Source organism: Caretta caretta, chromosome 1 (assembly GCF_965140235.1).
Source record: "Caretta caretta isolate rCarCar2 chromosome 1, rCarCar1.hap1, whole genome shotgun sequence".
Classification (NCBI taxonomy): Eukaryota; Metazoa; Chordata; order Testudines; family Cheloniidae; genus Caretta; species Caretta caretta.
In genome coordinates this window covers 139,497,272-139,521,203 of record NC_134206.1, presented here as the reverse complement: position 1 = coordinate 139,521,203, position 23,932 = coordinate 139,497,272, and the positions used below count along the sequence as shown (strand labels likewise).

General features: G+C 41.0%; 1 protein-coding gene across 8 annotated transcripts in view; it reads right to left on the bottom strand.

The window, feature by feature from the left end:
• Positions 1-18,027: 18,027 nt before the first annotated feature.
• Positions 18,028-23,932, bottom strand: part of BEND2 (BEN domain containing 2) — a 39,119-nt gene continuing 33,214 nt past the window's right edge. For 5 of the 8 annotated variants that reach the window (XM_048862059.2, XM_048862068.2, XM_048862009.2 and 2 more), the window contains 2 exons: positions 23,544-23,747; positions 20,988-23,069 (listed from right to left, as the gene is read on the bottom strand). In XM_048862059.2, the coding sequence (XP_048718016.2) occupies positions 22,834-23,069; positions 23,544-23,747 (440 nt within the window). In that variant the 3' untranslated portion in view covers positions 20,988-22,833. Of the gene's footprint in view, positions 18,297-18,682; positions 18,751-20,987; positions 23,070-23,543; positions 23,748-23,932 lie in introns of those variants that run through there. The other 3 variants (XR_007358122.2, XR_007358118.2, XR_007358121.2) reach the window with 3 other exon arrangements.

Genomic DNA, 23,932 nt, shown 5'->3' with positions numbered 1-23,932 from the left:
CAATACAATTACCATTATAAAATACATCTGTTACCATCACAGTATCATTAACCTCAGTGACTTGAGGAGTAATTTTATAGCATTAAGAGGCTCCACAAGTGTCAAGGTATGGGGAAAACCACATTAGTTTATACACAGTTCTCAATACCTGGTTGGGTTTCAGAAAGATGCTGTCACTGCAGATGCTTTTACAATTAATCAGACTCTTGTCTTTTCATTTCGAAAAGCCACCATCTGGTAGTGTTTTTTCTGGAGCTGAAAACAGGGGTATTTTGTGTTAGTGATCAGCATTGTATCAATGAAGCAGCAGCGATAGCATCAAAAAAGGTTGAACTGTAGGAAGTAGATCTGGAAATACAAGCTGAGTTAGACAGGTGCAGATGGGGAAAGGATATAATAAAACATACTCTGGAAACAGGAAAACAAACTTAGAGACCAGGAGCCAAATTCTTGCCCAAGTTACATAGTACAACCTACTGACTTCTTGGGTATTGTTGAAGAAAGAATTTGGCCTCAATTTTAAGTCATGAGGCATGGAACAAATAGAGACAGAGGAGAATGACCTATACTTGCACTACTTATTTGCTCAGCACAAAGAGTTCCAATTTGAAATATCACTTTCATTTTCTGCTCTCAACATTTCTTTAAGGAACTGTCCGATTTTGAAGAGATGTATATTTGTGTGTTCTATTGAACTGCTAAAAGTTTTGGACACTGTTCATCGGTACTTGACTTATTTTGGCTCATCTTCCCTATGTCATTGGGTGCACGATGTGGGTAGCATTTGTAGATATTAACCCCTACTAGAGTAGGTCTGTCCGAGAGCGGGAAGGTGTAAATTCCAGTTTGAGGAGATGTACCCCTGACACTAGCATGGATTGAGCTAGCTCTCTAAAACAGACACGTAGCTGCGGCAATGCGAGCAACATCAGAGGCAAGCGCCCCGAGTATGTACCTATAGACTTGGGACTGGATTATAATCTCTGTTCGTAGTGCGCTAGCTTGATCAACACTAGCATCGTGGGTAAGTCTCCTTGAGCTGGAATTTACACCTTCCAGCTCCGTACATCTATACTGTGACAGAGGGTCCACTCCCCGCAGGTGGTACCTCCTCCTGGCTGTCCTGGTGATTAGCTCTGCCAGGCATTGCACCCTCTTCTGGCAGTGTCTTCATCCATCCCGTCTTGCCCCAGAAACTGCAGCCTCCTCTTTGTGACTTGGCCCTCCAACCGGGTCATTTTGTGGTTTCCCCTTCCAGGGATTACCCAAAATCCTTCCATGCAAACCATCTCAGGCAGTCTTCTCTGACACTGCCCAGTGGCCAGTAGGGGAACATGGGTTCACTCTGGGTTCCAGTCCAGGAACTCTGACCCGCTTTCCCGCAGCCCTTATTGCTCCTTCCTACATCTCCTGGTTCCCCTCCTTTCTCTAGGTGTACCAGCTCCAAACCCTTCTCCCTCTTCCCAGGGAGTGGCTGCAGGCTTTGCCATAGCCCGTCTGTTGCCAGCTTCATGGCTCTATAGGCCCCACTTGCTCCTGCCCAGCTGAACCTGCTTTCAATCAATTCTCTGCTCATTGGTTCCCCCTCCAGGTGCAGCTGTGGAGTCAGCTGGCTTGCCTGGCCATCTTAACCCCTTCCAGTCTAATGGGAGGTGGCCTTGCTATCACATATACCCTTAGTTTGCTAGTGCTTAGTTTATTTTGGTGACTCAACTATGCCTCTAAGTGTGGATTTTATGAAGGGGCTTTAGGGAAACTGTCTCTGACCATAAAAGTTCGCTGCATACTTTCCATCTTGTTCAATGACATCAGAGCGGATTTAATCAGGTAGCATGTAGGTCTACATTGTCAAAAGAGCTCAGGACCAGATTTTCAACTGCCCAACACCCATAACTGAGACAATATTTCCAAAAGAGCTCAACTCTCACAAGGGCATCTAAATATGGGCTGATTTTCCCAAGTGTTCAGCACTCAGGAGCTCCCTTGTGACACTTATAGTCAGATTATCACCGGGGCTCATCATGCCAGGTGCTGCTGAGCCTTTTAGAAAGACTGGCCCTTGAAGGTAGTTGAAGGCTATGGAAAGACTCCTATTGATGTCAGTGGGCATTGGAACAGGTCCTCACTGAGGTGATCCTTAAATGGGAGCTGAATGCCTGCAAAATCTGGCCCAGTTAGTGGGTGCTGAGCCATTCTGAAAACTCTGGCCCCAGTGAACAGGTTGGTATCACAGCAATGCAGAAGACATGTCTCCAGCACATTGGCTTCTGGCTCATATTATTACATTTACAACTCCTGCTTGGTGCCACCAACTCTTCTGTGAGAGCAGGGCAGAGGCCGCACTCCTGAACACCTCATGCTGACATGAGAAAAATCCATTTAGCTCCTCAGCAGACTGAATGAATAGTGCAGGCTAGCAGTTGCTCTTTGGCAATTACATTAACAGTGCTCTGTGATAAAAAGAAAAACAATGAAATATATTCTGATTAATCACTCCAACTTATCTGGTGGGAAGCAATGAACACACTCATCACTGGGAAGTTATTTTCTCACACTGCAACATTCCCACATGCTGGTGACTTGGGAAAACTGCCTCTTATAATGGGGGGAAAGGGGTTTAAATTCTCTGGCCAGCCCACAGGAGAAGACGTTTTAGGAAGTATTACTGCAGGCATTCCAGGGCTGCTATAGCTCTCCTAAGTATGGGAAGTCTCTCAGACTTCCCAATGACACATTGTATTTAACAGCCTGCATTCTTTCCCAGTGTCTCCTTTCATTTTAATAGGAGGTATTTTCAGTCCAAATGGCATTGCTGAAGAGAGGCAGAACAGATGAGAGAATGCTTTAGCAGGCTTGTTTTCTGGGATTTGGTCCTTTAAAAAAGAATGAAATGCTTTCAAAAAAAAAGAAAAGAAAAGAAAAAGAAACCTATGCTACAGTGAAAAGAATAAAGATGAACGAAGTAATGAAAAAGAACTTGAATGAGTTCAGAAGAGATAAGCAGCAAAGAGCTTCCACCCCAGAACAGTAGCAGGATGACATGGAGGAAGGTCATAGTCTATGCAGTGTATGTTCATGTTCATTAGGAAAAAGGAAGGCACCTGTAAAAACAGAATGTGAGAAAGGAGGGGTCATTATAACAGATGCAGTGCTGTGTAATTATATTGGCACAGCGGGTACCAGGAATGCATGGGAACCTCTCTCTTATAAAGGGCGATAAAAACAAAAATGAGAAAAAGAGCAACTACTCTATCAGTCACATCACTGAAAGCCCACATAGCAACATTTTGTTATTTCACTGCGGTTAGACCACAAGAATGGCAGGCAATAGGAGTTCTATTCCTAGCTCTGCTGACCTTAAGTAAGTCACTTCATCGCTTTGTGCCTCAGTTTCCCTACCCAGGATAATGCTTCCCTGCCTCACATGGATATTGTGAAGCTTAATTCAATAATGTTGTCGCATTCTTTGAAATCCTCTGATGGAAAGTGCTATTTGCTGCCATTTCTTTTTTCATAATCACAAATGTAATGCACATAGATTTAAACACTGGAACTAGACAGCAGCTGTTTTTCCAGGCTGGACTGTATGGATCTGTGCACCAGTTAAGTAGGTACAATGCAGAAATCTACATGACTGGAATGTTATTGTTCTAATTTAATACTCAGGAAAGTCTGGACATTCAAAGGTAGGGATCCAAGAGCAAACACGTGCATTCTAGTGCCTGTCATTACAGTGGGCCATGAGACATACTGTTTGCCAGATATTTTTTTCTTCAAATATGGATTCACTAAACAATACTCCCATCTACAACATTAAAAAAATGGCAGCACCAACATGACATTTGCTGACCACCCCATTGTTCGCTCTGTGTGTGTCACATCCCTCCCATCCAGCCCTTTGTCTGTCTTGTCTATTTAGCCCCCACATTTTCACATCACACCCCCCATGACCCTGACCGTCCCCCCACCACAGGAGCTGGGGCTGGGAGTGGGGCCACGGCTGTTGGGCCGGGGAGGGGGGAGTGTATGGACAGGGATAAGGGGGCTGAGGCTGGGGAAACAGCTGGGGGCAGGTCTGGGGCTAGGAGTGGGGCCATGGCTGGGAGTGGAGCCAGAGCTGAGCTGGGGCAGAGCAGGGCTGGCTGGTGCTCCCTTCTTGCCCCCCCATGGGGCTGGCCCAGGCCCTTCTGTGCCCCCCAACATTCCTCCATACCCCTCCAGGGGGTGCGCCCCACAGTTTGGGGACTACTGATTTAAATTGTTAACTCTTTGAGGGCAGAGATTCTCCCTTACTCTGTGTATGTACAGCGACTAGCACAATGGACCCCAGTCCTAGTTAAGGCTCCTAGATGCTACTGTAGTACTATTAAAATAAACAATCGTATAGAAATAATTCGCACACTAATAGTATTAAAATAGATACATAGGAAGAGCCATATTGGTCTGCCACTCCAAAAATGGAGAGAATGTACTTGTTTTGTTTTCAAAAGATCTAATTCTCTCTCTTTCTCTTGCTCTCTCTCTCTCAAAACACATGTCCAGTAACGGTCATTAAGTTCCCTTCCTGCTCACCCCTCAAAGGCTTTCACATATCCCGGTGTTCCCATCCCATCGCCCCCACCCCTGCCCAGCCCCTCCAGATGGAAATGCTTTTTCTTGCCTGCTTGTTTCTTGCCTGTGCTGTGAAAGCCCAAATCACCATTTCTCCTGGAGGTTTTCACTCAGGGCAAGCATGACTTGTAGACATTTGCCTCTGTCTCGCTCTTATTTTCTGCATTCTGTAGCCTTCTCCCCAACCCCACACCAACCCCCACCCAGATTCCCTCTTCCATCAAAACACCATAATATAAAATTCCTTTGGGTGGGGGAACCTTGTGGCTGGCATTTGCTTCTTCACCCTCCCACTACTGACCTTGAGGCTGGAGGCTCTTCAGGCTCCTCTGATGTTGATGCTGCTCTTCAATATGGTCCTGAATAGCTAAACTTCACCATCTGCATCATTCCGTCTCAAAATGGCCAGACAGACTCTACTTTTTTTTTCGGCACTGAATGTGCTCCTAGGGCAAAGTGGACTCAACTGGAGGGATCTTTACCAGCTGTTCTTCTGTCCTAGGGGCTGGGCTTCTGGACTGTTGCCATTCCCCTCAGCCTTTCATGCTATGTCTAGTGTTGGATTGCTGCAGGCCAAGTGCTAGCCCTACAGCCAATTTTCAGCCAGCAGGTGACACTGGAGAGACAGGTGTTAGGTACCAAAGCACTCTTGGATATTTGGACTAAAGTTGCATCAAATCAGAACTCCTGCAGAATGCTAACTGTTATTGTTTACTCACGATAACGTTGAAAGAGGAGAGTTCACATTAGGGGTCTCTCATTTGCCAAAATTAACAGTTCTGCATTTGGTGAGAAAAAATTCACAGATGGAGCTTTGTCTGTCAGGTTATAGCCTGAAGCAAACACAAGACAAACCTTAACTACAGTACACCTTAACCTGAAGCACTGTGGCCATGGCCGGGTTTAGTAACAGACGTACCATTTACATACTGGGGAGACGGGTTGAATGGTAAAGTGCTACACAATTTGGCATGATTTTATATCTCCATTTCAGAGACCTGAGGCTGAACTAACAAAGACGTTTGCAAGCCAGCATCGAGGTGCATTGGCAAAGCTGAGCAGAGAATTATGCAGATTTTCTGCCTGGTTTGTACAACGCTTCATTGGGAAGCAAATGTTACTATCCTCATTTTTATGAGCACCAAGTTCAAATTCTAAGTTTAAAAAATCCACAATGCATTTTTCTTGCAAGCAAACAAAATGCACAAAAACACTGACTAATTTGCCTTGAACATTTACATCCTCAGAAGCAGTGAGGCTGGCACCCCATCAGTTTCTAAAATAAACCGTTAACAATTAATGTAAACTGCCTGTAGGTATTGTCCAGTTGTTTCACTGGGTAGCGCCCTTGACCTTTCCACTGCTCCTTTAAAGCTCTATTTGGGATCTGTATGGCGTAATGCTGCTGTCACAGTTCAGGGCAATGGCACCTGTATAAAATTCCCTCTCATGGTCCAGCAAGGGCTTTTCACCTGTCATGTCTCTTAGGCAGAGACCCTCTGTCTCTCTCCTGACTGACTGAGGGTTTTCCAGAGTGCATGGTTCCCTGCCTACTCAGTGCATGGTTCCCTGCCTACTCTGTGAAGTCCCCACCAAGACAGACTGACTCAGTAGGCCTGCTTTGCTTTTCTACTCAGAGGCTACAAACAGCATAATTGCCCAGAGATATAAGATACCACACAGCTTTTCCTAAACAAGCACATTTATTCTTAAGGTGAAAGCATTACAGAGAAAACACTAAAACAATAAAAGGACCTAAACACAGCTAACCAGAAGTCACCCCTACAAGTCCAACAAGGGCTCTGAGAGGTGGTCAGTCCTTCAAACCCTGTACAGGGGTTGTTCTGTGATACCAGTTCATAAATGGCCTGGCCCACAGTCACTCCTTTATACAGTTGGGGTCTTTGATCTGCAGAGACATAAATAGGCAACCGGCCAGACACAGGTCCCCTCCTCAGTGCAATGCTTCCTAAGGTTGGGTCTTTGCATAACTGGAGGTGGTAATTTGTATTCACCTCTCCCCAGGTATTTCTTAGGAACCCCACTTAACTGGCTGGCACATTGTTTAAAATTGTCCTTTGAAGCTCATAACCTTTCCAAAGGCTTACACCAGCCATGTCTCTCCTCTAGAGAAGTTACATACAACCCCACAATAATACATAAAACTTCGCATTTTTAATACACAACAAACTCCTAAAATACTTAAACTTAATTCAATACAATTTAACTTAATCTAGTGAGGTTTGTCCAGGATACTGTAGGAAATTGCCATATCTGTCACAGCTGCAACATTCCCTTTTCCCCCTGCACTGGTAGTTACTAGATCTTGACTTGATGTTTCGCCACAGCTCCTAGGCTGGAACTGAACTGTTACGTTCAGCCCACCTCCTAGGACTGCCTGCTGATCCTCCTCCTTTACATTGACTAATTGGCAAAACAGAGACCTTTCTGTTGAAAATTTGTCCCATTCCCCCCTCAATTGAAAAATTTAAAAATGTGAAATTTTGAAACCAGCTTTAACACCAATGTTCCTGTTATATTTTGAGTGAACCTACCACCTGCCCACAGTGGTATCAGTGGAATCTAAGCAATTCAGAGTTAAAGAAAACATTCCATACTAAACTGGCACCAAAACGGAGAAAGGAAACACAAGCATAACAGTGTGACAGATGGACCATGAGGGAAATCCTGCCTCCATTGACTTCTCACCTTGATTTTATAAGGGTGAACTTGTCACTCTTTATGGGCAAGAGTACTCAGTACTAGACTAACTTCACTTCCACTGTCTGAAGGTAATGGTGACTACAATGGGACCAGAGTTTAGTTAACACTGAGCACTGTTAAAAATCCCACCTCTAAATCTAAATTAAATTTAAAAAGCCCTCTAATTTTCTACATGCAGTTTTGCACATGCCTGTTTGTAAATCCACATACCCTTGCGTGTGCCAATAAAATGCCTACTAATCCAACTACTGCATCGCCACATGCAGATAAAATGCTATGTGCACATATGTTGTAAGTGCATGGACAAGCTTGCCAGCATAAGCAGGTAAAGCAGAGATGATGTCCCAAGATATGGCCCCAAATGTTACTTCTTTTTTCACTTAATGCAATGAATTTCATATCTGTAATTAGGCAGTGGTTTGTACTTTACAGTCCCTTTATTTGTTGTTCTTTTGAAAAAGATAATGACAGATGGTAAAATATAATAATTTTCTACTAATAACCTGGAATTCTAAGCAAGCCAATGAAAACAAGAAAAGTATATGGGATTCATTTTTCCACAGACTAGAAAAAGAGTAGAAGGGGAAACAGAGGCACCAAAATTTGTCCAAAATCAAACAGACATGAGGTCAGGGGCAGAGCTTTGAGTAGAGGCCTGGTCTCCTGAGTCCCAGTCTAGTGCACTAGGTAACAGACCACGTTGCCTCTCAAATTGAGGAGCATCTCCTTCCCTCTCATTCATTCTTTATTGTCACCCCCATTCTTTATTGTCATCCTCTCTTGTCTGCCCTCTTTCCCTCCTCCAAGTTATGCTGGTTCTTCTCCCTTATTGCTCTTTTTTCTGCTCTCTTTGCTCCCAGATATAGTCCATTGTCAAGCTGCAATCCTCCCCATTTCTGGGAGAGATGCCCCTTTCGCCTTAGGCTAGGTGGAGCCTCTCTTGTCAGATCTGAGGCATTTGAAAGGGCAGTGCGGGGAAGCCAGAAGCGTGGCTGCCTGCTCTGTACCTGTTCTGTCCATAAATAGAGGATTTGATTCTCTAGGGCTTTCAGTCTGGCACGTTTTATGAGCACTTATATAAATAAAATGCAGACTATTTATCAGAGAAATCAGACTGGCTCCTTTGCAGCTGTTCCTGTCTCTTGGGCAAATGCATATAATTAGATAGGATTTTTTTTTAATTAAAAAACACTTGAATAACCAATTTGAAATCACTCCAGTCTATTGGATAAATGTGTATCTAGGCAAATTTTAAAATTTATGCTTAGTACAGTACCAGATAGACTAGAAGGAGATCTCAGATGGAGCCTCTCTAGTTTACTGGACAGTTGTGTATTGGGGCAGTTTTTAAAACATTTTTTTGTAGCCAATAAGCAATGACCTTTTAGGATTGGTTAAATCCAGATTTATGTTTTAAGGGGTGCTTTTATTAAGAATCACATTAGTGATCTGGACCAAGAGAGACAGAGCGCACTACCAGACTATTTTCAGAGGAACAGCCGTGTTAGTCTGTATTCGCAAAAAGAAAAGGAGTACTTGTGGCACCTTAGAGACTAACCAATTTATTTGAGCATGAGCTTTCGTGAGCTACAGCTCACTTCATCAGATGTATACCGTGGAAACTGCAGCAGACTTTATATACACACAGAGAATATGAAACAATACCTCCTCCCACCCCACTGTCCTGCTGGTAATAGCTTATCTAAGATAAGATAAGCTATTACCAGCTTATCTAAGATAAGGTAAGGTAATAGCTTATCTAAGATAAGCTAAGCTATTACCAGCAGGACAGTGGGGTGGGAGGAGGTATTGTTTCATATTCTCTGTGTGTATATAAAGTCTGCTGCAGTTTCCACGGTATACATCTGATGAAGTGAGCTGTAGCTCACGAAAGCTCATGCTCAAATAAATTGGTTAGTCTCTAAGGTGCCACAAGTACTCCTTTTCTTTTTACCAGACTATTGTTACTGTTTTCACAGGACCAAGCCAAGCTATTCTCCTGCTCGTGCCAAGCAATAAAACAATTCTTTTGGCATTTCCACACACAATTATGCACTCCCAACACTTGCAAACTGTCTCAATGAGATCCCCTTCTTGTGAAGATAGATATATCTAAACATAGGGAAATTCTTCTCATCCCCACGTCTCCCCCTTTTATTTTTTACAAGAACCAAAAGCAAGTCTGATTGACATGAGATCGTACATACAGGTACATCTTGGTATGAATGAGGGAACAGGCTTTGCTTATACTCAGTGTCCCATACTATTGACTTTTTCAATTATTTTTTCCCATATGTTAGCATTGCAGTCAGGGAACAATAGGAAAGCCCTCCGGTGGTTAATTTTACACCTGTATAGTTTGCTGGATTGAAACCAAGACTGTGTAGCCTAATAGATAAAGTATCTGGGTTATGTTTCCAGGACAGTGAATTCAAATCCCCAGGGGCGAGGTTATTAGAAATTCTTCATCTCATTTTCAAATGGATATCACGTTTTCATCAGTTCATCTTTCTCATCATCAAATACCTGAAAAATCTTGTTTCAAGAAGCATAACACACAATATTATTCTCCATATTGTTTGCAGGACATGGTTCATGTATATAGGGCCTTATCCTGCATGGGACTCAGCGGCCTCACCTCCCTCTGGCTTTGCGAGGATTAAAGATAATACCTTTGACAAGGCAGCTAGCTCTCGGTAGCACTCCGCGCAAAAAAATAAATAGCCTAAAAACCAGCCTTATCATTGTAGCGCCCTCTTCTGGCTAATTTAGGAAAGGAGGAAGACACTTGTTTCATACAGTAGGGATGCATAAATATACTTGTTTTACATTGTAGGGGTTTTTTGCTTGTATTTGTTATAGTGACTACTCAATGGCAGTCACAAGATCAACAACACAACCAAGATACTAGGTCAGTCATGTGGTTAGGTATCTGGACTGGGACTCAGGAGGTTTGGGTTCAGGTCCCACCTTTATAACAGATTTCCTGCTGACCATGGCAAGTCACAATCTGTTTGTCTCAAGTCCCCGTCTGTAAACAGGATGATGATGATGATAATTCTTCCTGCCTCCAACCTTGTCTACTTAGACTGTGGCATGGATGTGTCTCTTATGTACATGTACAGCATTTAGCACAAGGGGTCCCAGTTTTCCATTTGAGCCACTAGACATTACTGTCATACAAATTATTATTAAGAAGAAGTAGTACCTCACAATCAAGTAGATTAAATTTAGTACACTTGGGAATATTAAACTAATGTAAGTGTACATAGTTTACTGGGCATCACTGGTATTCTTTACATACAAGCTAGGACCTATGCTCTCATATAAAGGATTTCACAGGTTCCTTTGCAAAGAAATATTATTTAAAGTTCTTTCTTTAGAAGACAATTTTTTTTACGTGACCTAATATTCTCGTATTTATTTTACAGTGCATGAGAATAGTAGAATTCATGGTCTTACAGAGGATCCCCAGGAAATGCCACATGGATCTGGGAAGGGAAAGGAAAGGAAGTCAGACAACAAATACATTTCTGCAGCCTATCAGTAGGTGGGCTTTGGAGATGGGATACAATAGAGAGACTGGAATAAGGAAGGCATCTGTTTTGAACTGTTAAAGCTTTGTGCATTTAAGTGCAGAAAAGGTTCAGTCCATTTTTTCTTTCTATTGGAAGGGATGGCCTTTATGTACAAATATAAAATGGAGTCTGTACTTTCAAGGCTACGCTAGTATTAGTCTTTTTTTCCCCACTCCATTTTTCTTTTCATTTCATAGCTTTTCATCTCCTCAAGGGCATTTTCTTACACTGCTTATTTCAGCACTGTGGTTATTTCCTTCTACAAAACCCTGTGCAATATATTTTCAGCCACTTTCACAATGGACACAAGCTTCTATGCAAAATTAATTCCTATACAGTCATGCCCATATATAGAAATTTTACTCATTATTTTCTTATGTAGAGAACAACCCATTCTTTGAATTTTTTTCAGCTAAAAGTCCTATTGAAACTAAGAAATTATACACTTTTTGGAAAACAATCACTGTCATATCCTAAGGCCTCTAGATCTCAGACAAATGCTCTTCTTTGAGTTTATAAAAACCAAGGTCTCTAGGTTTGCTAGACCACATTTGCTGTTATGATTCTTTCATTCCCAATACACATCTGGAGATTTCAGACAATCAAAATTAGTAAGGTACAATTCACTGAGCTATATTTGTTTAAACAACAGTATTTCTCAGCTGCCCTTTCCAGCTGCAGGTCAAATCATATAAAACCGAAGGGTGTTCAGAAATTATTAAGCATTGCTAGGTAGGCAAGCGGAATAAAATGCCCTGGAGCAGTAAGTCTCACCGAAATCCTAATAGGAAGGGCTTGAGTTAGAGCTGATTTGTATGTGCTAGTTTTTGGGAGGCTCAGCAGAGGAGCACTTGAAAGCAACAGGGTGTTAGAGATGGGCCAGGAGAAGAGAAATGCAGTATGCATGAGAGAGTGGGTTCTATGAAGAGCAAAGGAAACAAACATTCCTATATCCCAACACAAATATAATTGAGTCATCCTATTACCATTGAATTCTTTAGGAGACAGGTTAGGTTTTTTGGAGGCCAGAGAATTGCAGCAGCTGGGACAGGTTACGAAGTTGGTCTGTTGAGCAGAATGGCTTAGGAGTAGGGATCCAGTAGTGGAGAGTCAGGGAGGGGGTGAGGAGTGTGGGCTCAAATCCCTTAAGGGAGAGGGAAGACTGAGGTAGCTCAGAAACTGGAATGGCCACAGCCTAAATCCAGAAGAAAAAAAAAGGGGGGGTTTTGGTGGCAGAGAAATTGGTCAAAACATATGCCTGGCGCTATGGTTGAAGGTTCCTGATTACTGATGATAATATCCTAGATATAAATACACACATTACCTGTAAATATTTAGCTATGTATAAAGGGGCTGATCTAAAGCCCACTGAAATCTATGGAAAGACTCTCATTGACTTAAATGAGCTTTGGATCAGGCCCTAAAACACAACTTATTATATTTATTATTTGTATTGTGGTAGTGCCTAGCAATCCAAGTCATAGACCAGGATCTCAATGTGCTAGGTGCTGTACAAACAGAGCACTGAGTGATGATCCCTGTCCAAAAGAGCTTATCTGCCACCACTCCAATATCTCCATGGCTGCGAATGGCTCCCATCGTATCTTTCTTTGTGACTGCTGGAATTTGGCCAATACTTAATTAAACTGGGCCTTCTGCTGAGAAGTTAAGACAAAACACAGGAAACATCTCCCCATTTCAATGTTTTGGAGATCAGATTTTCAGCATTTTTGTAAGGTCAGTCATAGTCATTTGTTGTTATTATTACTATATTTAAGTGCTCACAGCATTCTCAGCTCTGTGCAAAACAGGCAGACAGTATCTGGCCCATAAATTTGTTCACCCTGATCTGTTTAGGAGGGGTTTTATTTTTTGGCTCATGTTTGATGCTTCACTTGGCTTTAAGCCTAATCTACAAATACTTACCATGCTTAATTTTACTATCGTGAGTAGCCCCATCTGGGATAGCAAAGTTAAGCACTTGGGCAGGTATTTGCAGATCGGTCCATAGTATGCAACAATCAAACCCAAACGAATGCCTCTACAGATTGGCTTCCAGACACGTACTCAAGCAAGAGTAGCATTTCTCTCTTGGCTTCTGAGAGAAAGGCCCCATGTGACACACTGTATATTCAAAATTAAATACAGAATATCCACAAAAATAAGGCAAGACATAACACTGACTTCTTTGTAGGATGAACATGTGTTGTCTTTGCCCTCTGGCTGGCTAAAAAGAAACACATATATATTACTGCCACGAGGTTTAAAAAAAAGAAAATTACACACTGAAAATATGACTGATATGTGAAACTATTTCTCTGCTGCTACCTGGAGAATAGTGAGGAACTTCCAACCCCTCCTCCTCCCATGATCACTAAAAATGTATTTATTAAAATGAAAGACAGTGTTTAAAAGAGAAGAGCCTGCTACCTGCTGTTGCAGAATAGTCACTCTATACAGGACTTCATACATCAAAAGGGATTGGTAAAGGCTGCTTCTTGTATATGTTGTTTTTTTAAAAAGGAGGTAGCTATTACAATTGTACTTGCATCTTCCATCAGAGATAAATCCAGTAGGAAAAATAATCCCCATTTATAATCCAAATGCATGCAAAAGGAGAGCAACATTTTATTGAAAATGTCTTATCGGGATTTGAAAAGAAAACCTCTGAGATGCCTGGAAGACCAATTTGAATATATATATATTTTAAAATCTCTTTAATTGGTTTTCTAGAATACAATAAGCAGCCTTTACAGAGCCATTTGTTTTACAAAAGATCACATGCTTTAAAAGGGAAACTAAACCTTCCTTCAGAGTTGCCACAAGGAAAATGGAAAATAGTTACAATGAAAAGTATCTTTTGACCTCTTAACATATTAAATAATTTGTCTCTTAGTTTAAATGGTTTTACAGATAACTGAATGAAGAACAAAGTAAGGGTCAGTAAAATCAGAGAGGATTACACCACTGAAATGCTCTCTCTAGTTTCTCTACCTTTGACTTTTTATTTTAACTTGTCTCTATATTCTGCACTTTCAGGCCACAGACATCAGGGCGTTGCATTTTCTCTGCTTTCTTCTCTTCTACCCCCTTAACCAAGATGATAGGAGACAGAGCCTCTGCATTTAAAATACAAACAGGTTATCAAGTCAACCTAAATGGCTTCTGCAGTCCTTTTCTTTCCAAATTTCCTGCCAGCATAACTGCTTAAAGGGAAGGGAATTATCCTGTGGGTCAGATAACTCAGACAATCCCTCTCTGTACATCTGTTGCCAAATCCCAGTGAAGACTCCCGACCCCAATGAGCCAGAGTAGGAGGAAGATCATGAATCCAGATCACTGAACCATCAGCAAGTAACCAAGCCATCTCTTTCTACATAGTAACATTTGTTGTTGAGCTTTTCCCGTAAGGCAACATAGCACAGATGGTCTTTACTGTTCCACTGCATTGGGGCTGTTATAAATATAAAGGAAAGGGTAACCACCTTTCTGTATACAGTGCTATAAAATCCCTTCTGGCCAGAGGCAAAACGCTTTCACCTGTAAAGGGTTAAGAAGCTAAGGTAACCTCGCTGGCACCTGACCCAAAATGACCAATGAGGAGACAAAATACTTTCAAATCTGGGGGGGAGGGGGAGTAGGAAGGGGAAACAAAGGGTTCTCTCTGTCTGTGTGATGCTTTTGCCGGAAACAGATCAGGAATGCAGCCTTACAACTCCTGTAAAGTTAGTAAGTAATCTAGGTAGAAAATGTGTTAGATTTCCTTTTGTTTAATGGCTTGTAAAATAAGCTGTGCTGAAGGGAATGTATATTCCTGTTTTTGTGTCTTTTTGTAATTTAAGGTTTTGCCTAAAGGGATTCTCTATGTTTTAAATCTGCTTACCCTGTAAAGTATTTACCATCCTGATTTTACAAAGGTGATTTTTACCTTTTCTTTAAATAAAATTCTTCTTTTAAGAACCGGATTGTTTTTTCATTGTTCTTAAGATCCAAGGGTTTGGGTCTGTGTTCACCTGTACAAATTGGTGAGGATTTTATCAAGCCTTCCCCAGGAAAGGCAGTGTAGGGCTTGGGGGGATATTTTGTGGAAAGACGTCTTCAAGTGGTCTCTTTCCCTGTTCTTTGTTTAACACGCTTGGGGGTGGCAGCATACTGTCCAAGGACAAGGCAAAGTTTGTACCTTGGGGAAGTTTTTAACCTAAGATGGTAAGAATAAGCTTAGGGGGTCTTTCATGCAGGTCCCCACATCTATACCCTAAAGTTCAGAGTGGGGAAGGAACCTTGACAGGGCCAGATAAACAAACAAACTTGCTCAAATTTGCCTCTTTGACCATAGAAATTTAACTTACATTGTGAGCTGTATGGGGCAGGGACTATCTCTATATGTTTGTACAGTGCATAGCAAACCTGGGTGAGGGTTCCTCCCACACAAATTAATTAAAAATAAATAAATAAATAAAGTGAAGAAAAACAAGGGGAGGAAGGGGAGAGAACACGCTAACTGTGAAATATTTCATGGGAGGCAGTGTGGTGTACTAGGTATGGCACTGGACTAAACTCAGGAGATCTGGACTCAATTCCAAGCTCTGTTACTGATCTGTTAAGTGACTTCATGCACTTTCCTCCCTGGGTCTCAGTTTCTCCATCTGTAAAATGGGAATAATAATACCAACCTCCTTTGTAAAGTACTTTGAGGTCTACTGAGGAGCATGGCGATACAGGAGCTAGGCATTGTTAGTATAAAGGTTTGTATGAGCTGCAGCCAGTATCCTGTCCCTAAATTACAGGCTGCAGAAGTGGTGCGCTTAGCATACTCCGTGTGATGTGTGACCCAACAGTCCTCCTGGTAATTGTGCTTTGTTCGTCAGCTTGGGAGAAAGGGACAGGGGCCAAGTAACTAAGCCAACATTACAGACAGACAGACAGACAGACAAACAAACAGTGTTAACTTCTTGGGCCACAACTGCTACTAGAAAATTAATGATCTGCAGGTTTTCAAAGCCCAGGGTATTAGAACAGGAATAATAAATACCAAAATAGACAAAATGCATCTGTCTTTTTGCTACCACATAGAATCCTCTTAATTGAGAAACCCTGATTGATGAACAGGAAAATATCTGGGTGAAATGGCTGTCCTGATTAAGGGCCTCACCTGCATGCTACAGGCCAGGGTTGTGAGACTGCAACATTGGGGCACCTGTAGAGCATGGTGCTTTGTTATGGTCTATCCAAGTGAAGATAGTTGAGGGAAGTAGGCGACTTCTACCTAATGGGCCAGTAACAACATTGTGCCGAGAATACATCACGAGACATGGAACTGATTATGAAACACAGTTTCATGATAACTTCTAGAAGCACGTCTGTGACAGGCCCTCATGGCTGCCCTTTATTATCAATCTCTCCTGGTGTCTGCTCTTTAGCACACTTTTTACAGCAATACATACTGCAGGTGGCATGAAGATCTTGAAATAATTGTAATTCCCAATCCAATTTCCACTGACTTCAAAAGGAGTTGAGGGTGGTCAGCATCTCACAGGAAGCACTATGCAACATAGGGGTTGCCCATTTGCATACGGAGAATTGCACATAAAATGCAGGTCCTCTCTGAAAAGTAAGAACTATTATAATGGACTACTTGTGTGATGAAACGCCATAGAGTTAGGCCTACTCAGTGCTAGCCGTCTCCTCTGCACTTATTTTGTCCAACCTCAGTAGCCTGCAGGGCCAAACCTTAGGAGGAAACAAATTAAAGTAACAGTCTGGATTCCTGTAGACAATAAGGGTTTCTTCACCTTGAAATGCTATAGCAGTGCCATTGTAGTGCCTCAGTAAAGACACTATCCACCTCCCCAAGAGATAATAACTAGGTCAACAGAAAAATTCTTCCATTGACCTAGTGCTGTTTATCCCGGGAGGTTGTTTGGCTTAACCTCCATTGCTCAGGGGTGTGGATTTTTCCCTGAGTGATGTAGCTATGCTGACGTAACTTCCCGGTATCAACTGCCTTGTAGGCTTTGTCTAGACTAGGGTTTAAAGGTAGGATGTTAGCATATGTTAATGTGTTAAAAAAAAAAACAACACACCCAATATCTAGTCTAGACAATGCATACCACCTGGAGCCTAGGCTTTAACTTTTAACCAGCTTAGCACATATTAGACATATACACTGCCTTGTTTGCACTGAAGAGACAAGGTGGGTAAGGTAGTATCTTTTATTGGACCAACTACACTAAAAGAAAGAGAGGCTGCTCCACTAGACTTTTCAGACTGTTAGTTACCACGTGTTAAAACCACACCATTTCATTGTAGTCCACGCAAAGCTTCAATTAAATATACTATTGCACTGAATTCATTAACTAGAATAAAAAAGGATACTATTTCTTTAGTACTGTACCTTTTCATCTGTAGTTGGCAACTTCTGTGTCCACAGACAGGAGCTTAGAGAATTTCATGCCTCGTTAAAAAAACAAAACAAAAAAAACCACACCTTTCCTTCGGCACTGGCCCAATACCTTCTCATTGTGAGCACAATTTTGAAGTCTTTACTGTGGCAAAACTCTTAGATTTTCTTACCAGAAATGGTTTATGAGAAAACATCCCAAATAATTACAAAAATGTTCAAAATGACCACTTGCTCCAAACAGCTGACTGAAAGCCTGATTCAATGCCCATTGGATGCCAGCTAAAAGACTCTCACTGACTTTTCTAGGGCCTGATCCAATACCCTTTTCTTTTTTCAGCATATTGGGGGTGGGATAGCTCAGTGGTTTGAGCATTGGCCTGCTAAACCCAGGGTTGTCAGTTCAATCCTTGAGGGGGCCGTTTAGTTGATCTGGGGCAAAAAATGGGGATTGGTCCTGCTTTGAGCAGGGGGTTGGACTAGATGATCTCCTGAGGTCCCTTCCAACCCTGATATTCTGTGATTCTGTGATATATGCCGGGTGTTGCTTCAGCATGTAGTCAAGATATTTCAGCAAGTCACTTTTCAGAAATGGATTTCCAGATTTATATGTAATTATTTTAATAAACAAACTATTTGTATCTCTATAATGTTATCAAAACCCCAGATTAAAAAAGAGACAAACATTTTGCTAATGTTTTCAAATTGCAAAATGTCAACAACAACAACAAAATCATTTTTGGAATTAGGTCATTTTTCAGTTTAAAAAAAAAATAATGGAAAATGTTTCACCAGCTCTATCCAAGAGGTGTCAAGCTGAGCATTTGAAATCGGTATTTCAGATAAAAATGAAACTCACAATACTGCATGTTTATTGTGAAAATGCTTAATATTATCCTTTAAACATGGAACTTATTTAGGCCCTTGCTTGATGGTGCTGTAAGCGCTTCTAATCTGATGGTCTCATGTCTTTCTAGAAAATCCTACAGTGTGAAAGGGAACACAAAATAGTAAATATGATCATACTTAACCTTGTATTTAAATGACCAAAATGATTTTAAAGTGAAGTTATAAGCAAGTTTTAAATAAAATTAATGCTTAAGCTTCTAATCAAACTCACAACAAAAAGAGCATTTAAAGTCAGCAGTTTCAGTGATTACACCAGGGAAGTACAAAGTGACTGTTACATCAAAGAACTCTCATAAACACAAGCCAGCAATAAAAATGTGCAAAATATTGTATCCATACTATATCACATTCTGAACTCCTCCTCTGACCAAACTAACCAAACAAATGCTAAGGGAGAACATGCACTAGCCCCAAAATAAAGAAAATCCAAACCTATATGAGACACAAGCAACTTACTCACCTTTGAAGACTCAGTGACCTTAACAGTTGCCACTGCAAAGTACAATTGGAACAGCTTTTGAAGGTTATCTACACAATTGGTAAAAACAGATGTACACCAAAGTGAATAGTACTGCATGGGAAATTATCTTTGCCCAATCAAAATTGTGTGGTTTTAAATTTCAAAGTTAAATTCACCATTGAAGTCTCATCTTGCTTTAGAAATAGAACATGACATATTACTGCATTCTTGCTAGATCCACTCAGAATGTAGACTCTACCCCCCTTTTTGATAATCAGTCCAGTTCTTAACAGAGATGTAACTGCAATGATGCTTTTTTATTACAAAGATCACAAAATCCACCATCACAATTAGCACCCTGGTTGGTGGTCCCAGAAGTGCCAAGGACAGAATGGGTATAGAGAATTAATGCAATCCAAGCCCAGATTCCTCCAGCATTAAACCTAGTGCCTTGATTTTGCTATATTCCCTTATCTTCTATATATGGACACCATCGTTTACTGCATCTGTAAGAAAATAACCTATGATCCCTTGTTTCATTTGCATTTAATTAATTCAGTAACTAAAAAGTTGTTAGCATATAACATTGGTTTTCTAGAATCTGTATGTATTGACATAAATTGTATCGTTATATTCATTTCAGGAACTTATTTTAGATTTTTCTTTTGACACATTGATATTATTGTTCTAAGGAACGAGTTATGCCTACTACAGCTGAGTCTGCCCACAAGCTGGATATTTTCAACACATGCCTTGAAACTTGCATAACTGAATGTGACCAACTGCCATGGAATTCCAGCCCCCAACTGCTCTCCAAAACACATGTACATCCCTGCAATGGAGGACAGGAAGAGTCAGAATTAGATCATTTGACGGGGGCCCCCATCAGCACACAGATCTCATCCTCCTTCCATAGCACAATCCTCCCCAATCTCCCTCCGAGAGACCTTAGTGGGGTTGCTGTGCATGGGGAGGTGGATGTGTTATGCTCATTGGTTTTCCTCTTCCTCCCTCTCTCGCACCCACCCACGCATCGTTGGCAACGTGGTGAGAAATCCTAGAGGCTGTGGTGAGGAGGAATGTGTCTGGCAACTGACCTACAGCGAAGCTGTTCTGCCTGGGAGCTGGAGGAAGGCACCCAACATTCTGCTCTGGAGACAGACCGCCTCCATGCGAATGGCTGTGACCTCCCACAGAACCCCCAAGATCTAAGAATGCTGAGGAAGACCCCTCCCCCCACTCCTTCTGTGAATCCCACAGGAACAATATCTTGGAAACGGAGGGAATACTTGTGGAGATGTTCTTGCTCCTGCCCCAGGTTTCTTTGTGAGAGTGGTGATCTGGAAATTAATGCTGAAGGGCTGTTCTGCCGGCCCTACACAAAATTTCCTTTAAGGTCCATAGTTTGAGCTGGGACTAAAGGATCAGGCCCCATATTTGTTGGGATACTTACTTTTGTATTATTGTATTTTGTAGAATCAATCTTAAGCTGTAAATTCATTCTAGACTGTTTCAGATAAAGAGCTCTTTTCATTCTCATTGTAACATACTGGCAAAACCCAGGTTTCATGGCTAAACTTGGATGTTCTTCAAACTTACGTTTTCTTTTTTCACGGATATGAAAACTGGACTGCATTAAAATGTGAAAAAACTATACTCACCATCATTCACACGTCTGCAATGGATGCATCAACAAGAGTTTTAGTTTTCTAAACGTTACAGTTACTAAGCAGACATGCAGTGGCCTCTGGACTTAAATTGTGTCAGTTGCCCATTAAGTCTGATGTATAAAGATGTTGAAACTAGATTCAAGGTGCTCGTTTCAGAACTAGATTCTGGAATCATGTCAGAATAAGATCTTGTCTACACAAGAAAGTCACACCAGTTTAAATTAATTCCTGAATTGATTTAGTTAGACTGGTGCAAGCGCCTTTGCAGACTTGCTTATTTCAGTTTATGATGGTTTTTTTAGGTTAACAGATTCCTAATCGACCTAAGCTAACCCCAAACAAGTACAAGAGTTTGCTCTGGCTTAACTAAATCAGTTTAAAGATACCCCTCTAGTCAACCCATTGCAACTTCCTCACGTAGACGACATGTTATCTGGTTACTTATGATTTTGATAGCCAAAATAATCAGTTTTTTATAACAACATGTGCAGAAGCAGCCAGCTAATCTTAGGCAAAAACTCTTCCCAAAGCCCATGTCTCTGACAGGAGACGAAAAAACCCCTTTCTAGGTAAAACTACCCTTCAACCATGGTCCCCAAACAAGAAATACCAGTATTGAATACAAATTCAGTCAGTAAAGGAGCAAATATATTCTAGTTTTATTTGTAAAATATTCTTTCCTAAGGGCAAAATACATTTTACAAAAGTTAGCAAAAATTGGTACAATTATGAGGAAACTATTACTATTTTTTGTTCAGTTATTTGGGTCTCTTCAGAATGGAAGATAGAAGTACACATCACATTGACAGAATTCAGTGCTAGTTAGCTAAGTCCATAAATATGCCATCCTGACATTTACATCTGAGGATGACAGTGGAAAAATTCTCTACAAATACTGAAGAAAAAAAATTTAAGCATTTTTGGTATTTTTCTGAGTTTTGTAACTGGAAATACCTACAGACTAGATTCTAAAACGGTTGGTATTTTGCAAGGAGGACCCTAAAGAAGAAGAATGATAGTATGTCGGTCATAAACAAGAACAACTCTATTTCAAATGTTAATTTGAGGACTAAACAACAACAGCATAAAATCTATAGTGAAAATAAATCCATTCAAATGATTCATTTAAGCCTAAATGTATATACAGTCATGTAAAAAATGGAAGGAAAGTTATTTTCTATTCATATAGAGTATTTAGTATGACTATTAGAGTCAAGTAATTTCCAAAATAAGATGCTTTATTAACATATGTATAAAATCTTATGGTGGAGGGAGGAAAAAGGGAACATATGTAACTATTTTTGAGGGACAAAGCTCCAGCAATCCTGACTATCCTGGAGACAAACAATGTCTGAAAAGAGTCTGCATTTTCACCTTTCAGGGTTTGACTTTGTAGGGTTAGGATGTCAAATGCTTCTAACTACTAACAATCCACAAAAAATAGAGCAAATATGCTTGATAGTTCACACAAACTGCCCAGAAACCTAAAAGCTGTGACTATTATAGGTGAGTCTGGATAGGTATAACAATTGTCATCTTAATCATGACTCAGGATATACAGAGCTAAAGCATGAGTCTCTTTAGCTTGAGCTAAAGGACCAATGGCTTGATGCTATGCACAATGAAGCCAATGGAAAGCCTTCCATTGACTTCATTGGTCCATCAGGACCCAAGTTCTCTAGCTGGAAGCTCAAACATACTCCTATCCTCGGTGGATTAGACACAGAGGGGAACATGTAACAAACACGGAACAGTGGGTTACATTGGTATGGTATGGTATATGTTGATTATCCCTTCAGAAGGATATATTTTGTATTTTACATTGCGTAAAAGAGAACCAGAATATATATACAAAAATATTGTTTCTTAATATTCATTCCAGACAAGAGCCAACCATCGGGAAGAGGAAAAATATTACTTACCAGCAATTGTATTTGTTGTAGTTGCCCTCATCTTCCCTTATCCTACAACAAAATCTCTGCTGTAGGATGGGAGAAAAAAACGAAATGTCTGACAACTCAAAGTGGTGCAATACCAATCACACTCTCCTTTCTATGTTATAAGTTTTTTCAATTATATTATCCAGCTGTTAGAACAACTTCCCCTCCCCAAACATAACAAGCTTGACCCAGCTAGGCTTTTGAATCCTTATTGTTTTGTTCAGAGGGACAATCATTTTCTCTTTCCTGTTCTGTGCAGTGGACTTCCTCAAGGCAAAATGCTCTCTTCTGGGGCCAGTACTTTACTGAAAGTAGGTGCTTGTCAGACAAGTGCCCATCATGCAACCTACCATGAATGGAGTAAGGCATCAGTGCCAGTGGCTCAAGAAGGGAGGGACCCCAGGTCTTCCACCATTTTGGCCTTGTGGAGTATATTATATAGTGCTGCGGACAACCCAAAAAGATTGGCTTCTGTATAGTATTTTGAACAACCTACAGCATGACTGCAGCTAGATGTCAGATGGTTGTAAGACATAGCTTTTTAGTCTGTAAGGTTGATAGTATCACTTTCATACGGCTTTACTGAAGTAGGGCTTTGCGGAGGACTCTTTTCACTTGATGGTAGTGTAGCCAAGACCTTCTTTCGGACTCCAATTGCAGCCTTCTTATGGTCATGTCTAAGACTGCGGATTGTACTGTTTATGGCAGCCACACATGCTTTCCAATCATATCCAGTTTCCTTTAGATCAAAGGATGGGTAGTTCTCTTGAAGAAAGTCTAAAAGATAAAACAACCAGACAAGTAGGGCATCATCATCAATTATGTATGCAAGCTCTGTTTTGCTTGAATGTTTTATTTGGACACAACTGGGCCAAAACAAGTATTGAGAAGTGCATTCTCCCAGTACAGAATATAGTCAAGCACACCATTAAGTTACAAGGGTCAAAGCTAGAGTGATGATGAAGTCTATTTTTAAAAAGTTATTGGAAAAGCTGAAATACAGAAAAGTGACTAGATGGCCTAGGGAGATAATACGTGGACAGGGTTTGTTTGTTTTGTTTTTTAATCTTGCATAGATCAGGAGTTGAGGTAAAAATATATCCCCCCTCCATTCCTCCCACTAGTTGTGCCTCTAATCTCATGGCAGTTTCATGTAATGTTTTGGAAGCTGCATGATTGATTATGGATACAAGGTTAGTAATTTTTATTTATTTCCAGCCCATCTTTTGAAGAGAGTTTAGCTGTGCATACCTCTGAGAGCATTGATTCTGTTGCAGTCCAGTGGACACATGCCACGTTCCAGATTACCATACACATTGCTCTTCACCAATATATCTTCTGTGAAGAGATGGCGAATCAGATAGCGAGCTGACAACTCTGGCCGAGACTTCCCCTTGGCTACATAAATAACTGAGAAGGGCAACTGAACGTTGCGCCATGGACTCCCAAGATGTTCTAGAGAGGGAGTTGGAGAGATAAATATTTTATTTTCATTGAGAAATGTTGTTTTCCATGCTTTCAAGGGACCACATTATACTAGAAAGGTAGAAGACAATTTTTTCCCCCCTATACTACTTGTTTGGAAAGGCCAGAAGAAATAACTTAACATATATATACATAGCATCTTTCATTCTGAAAGA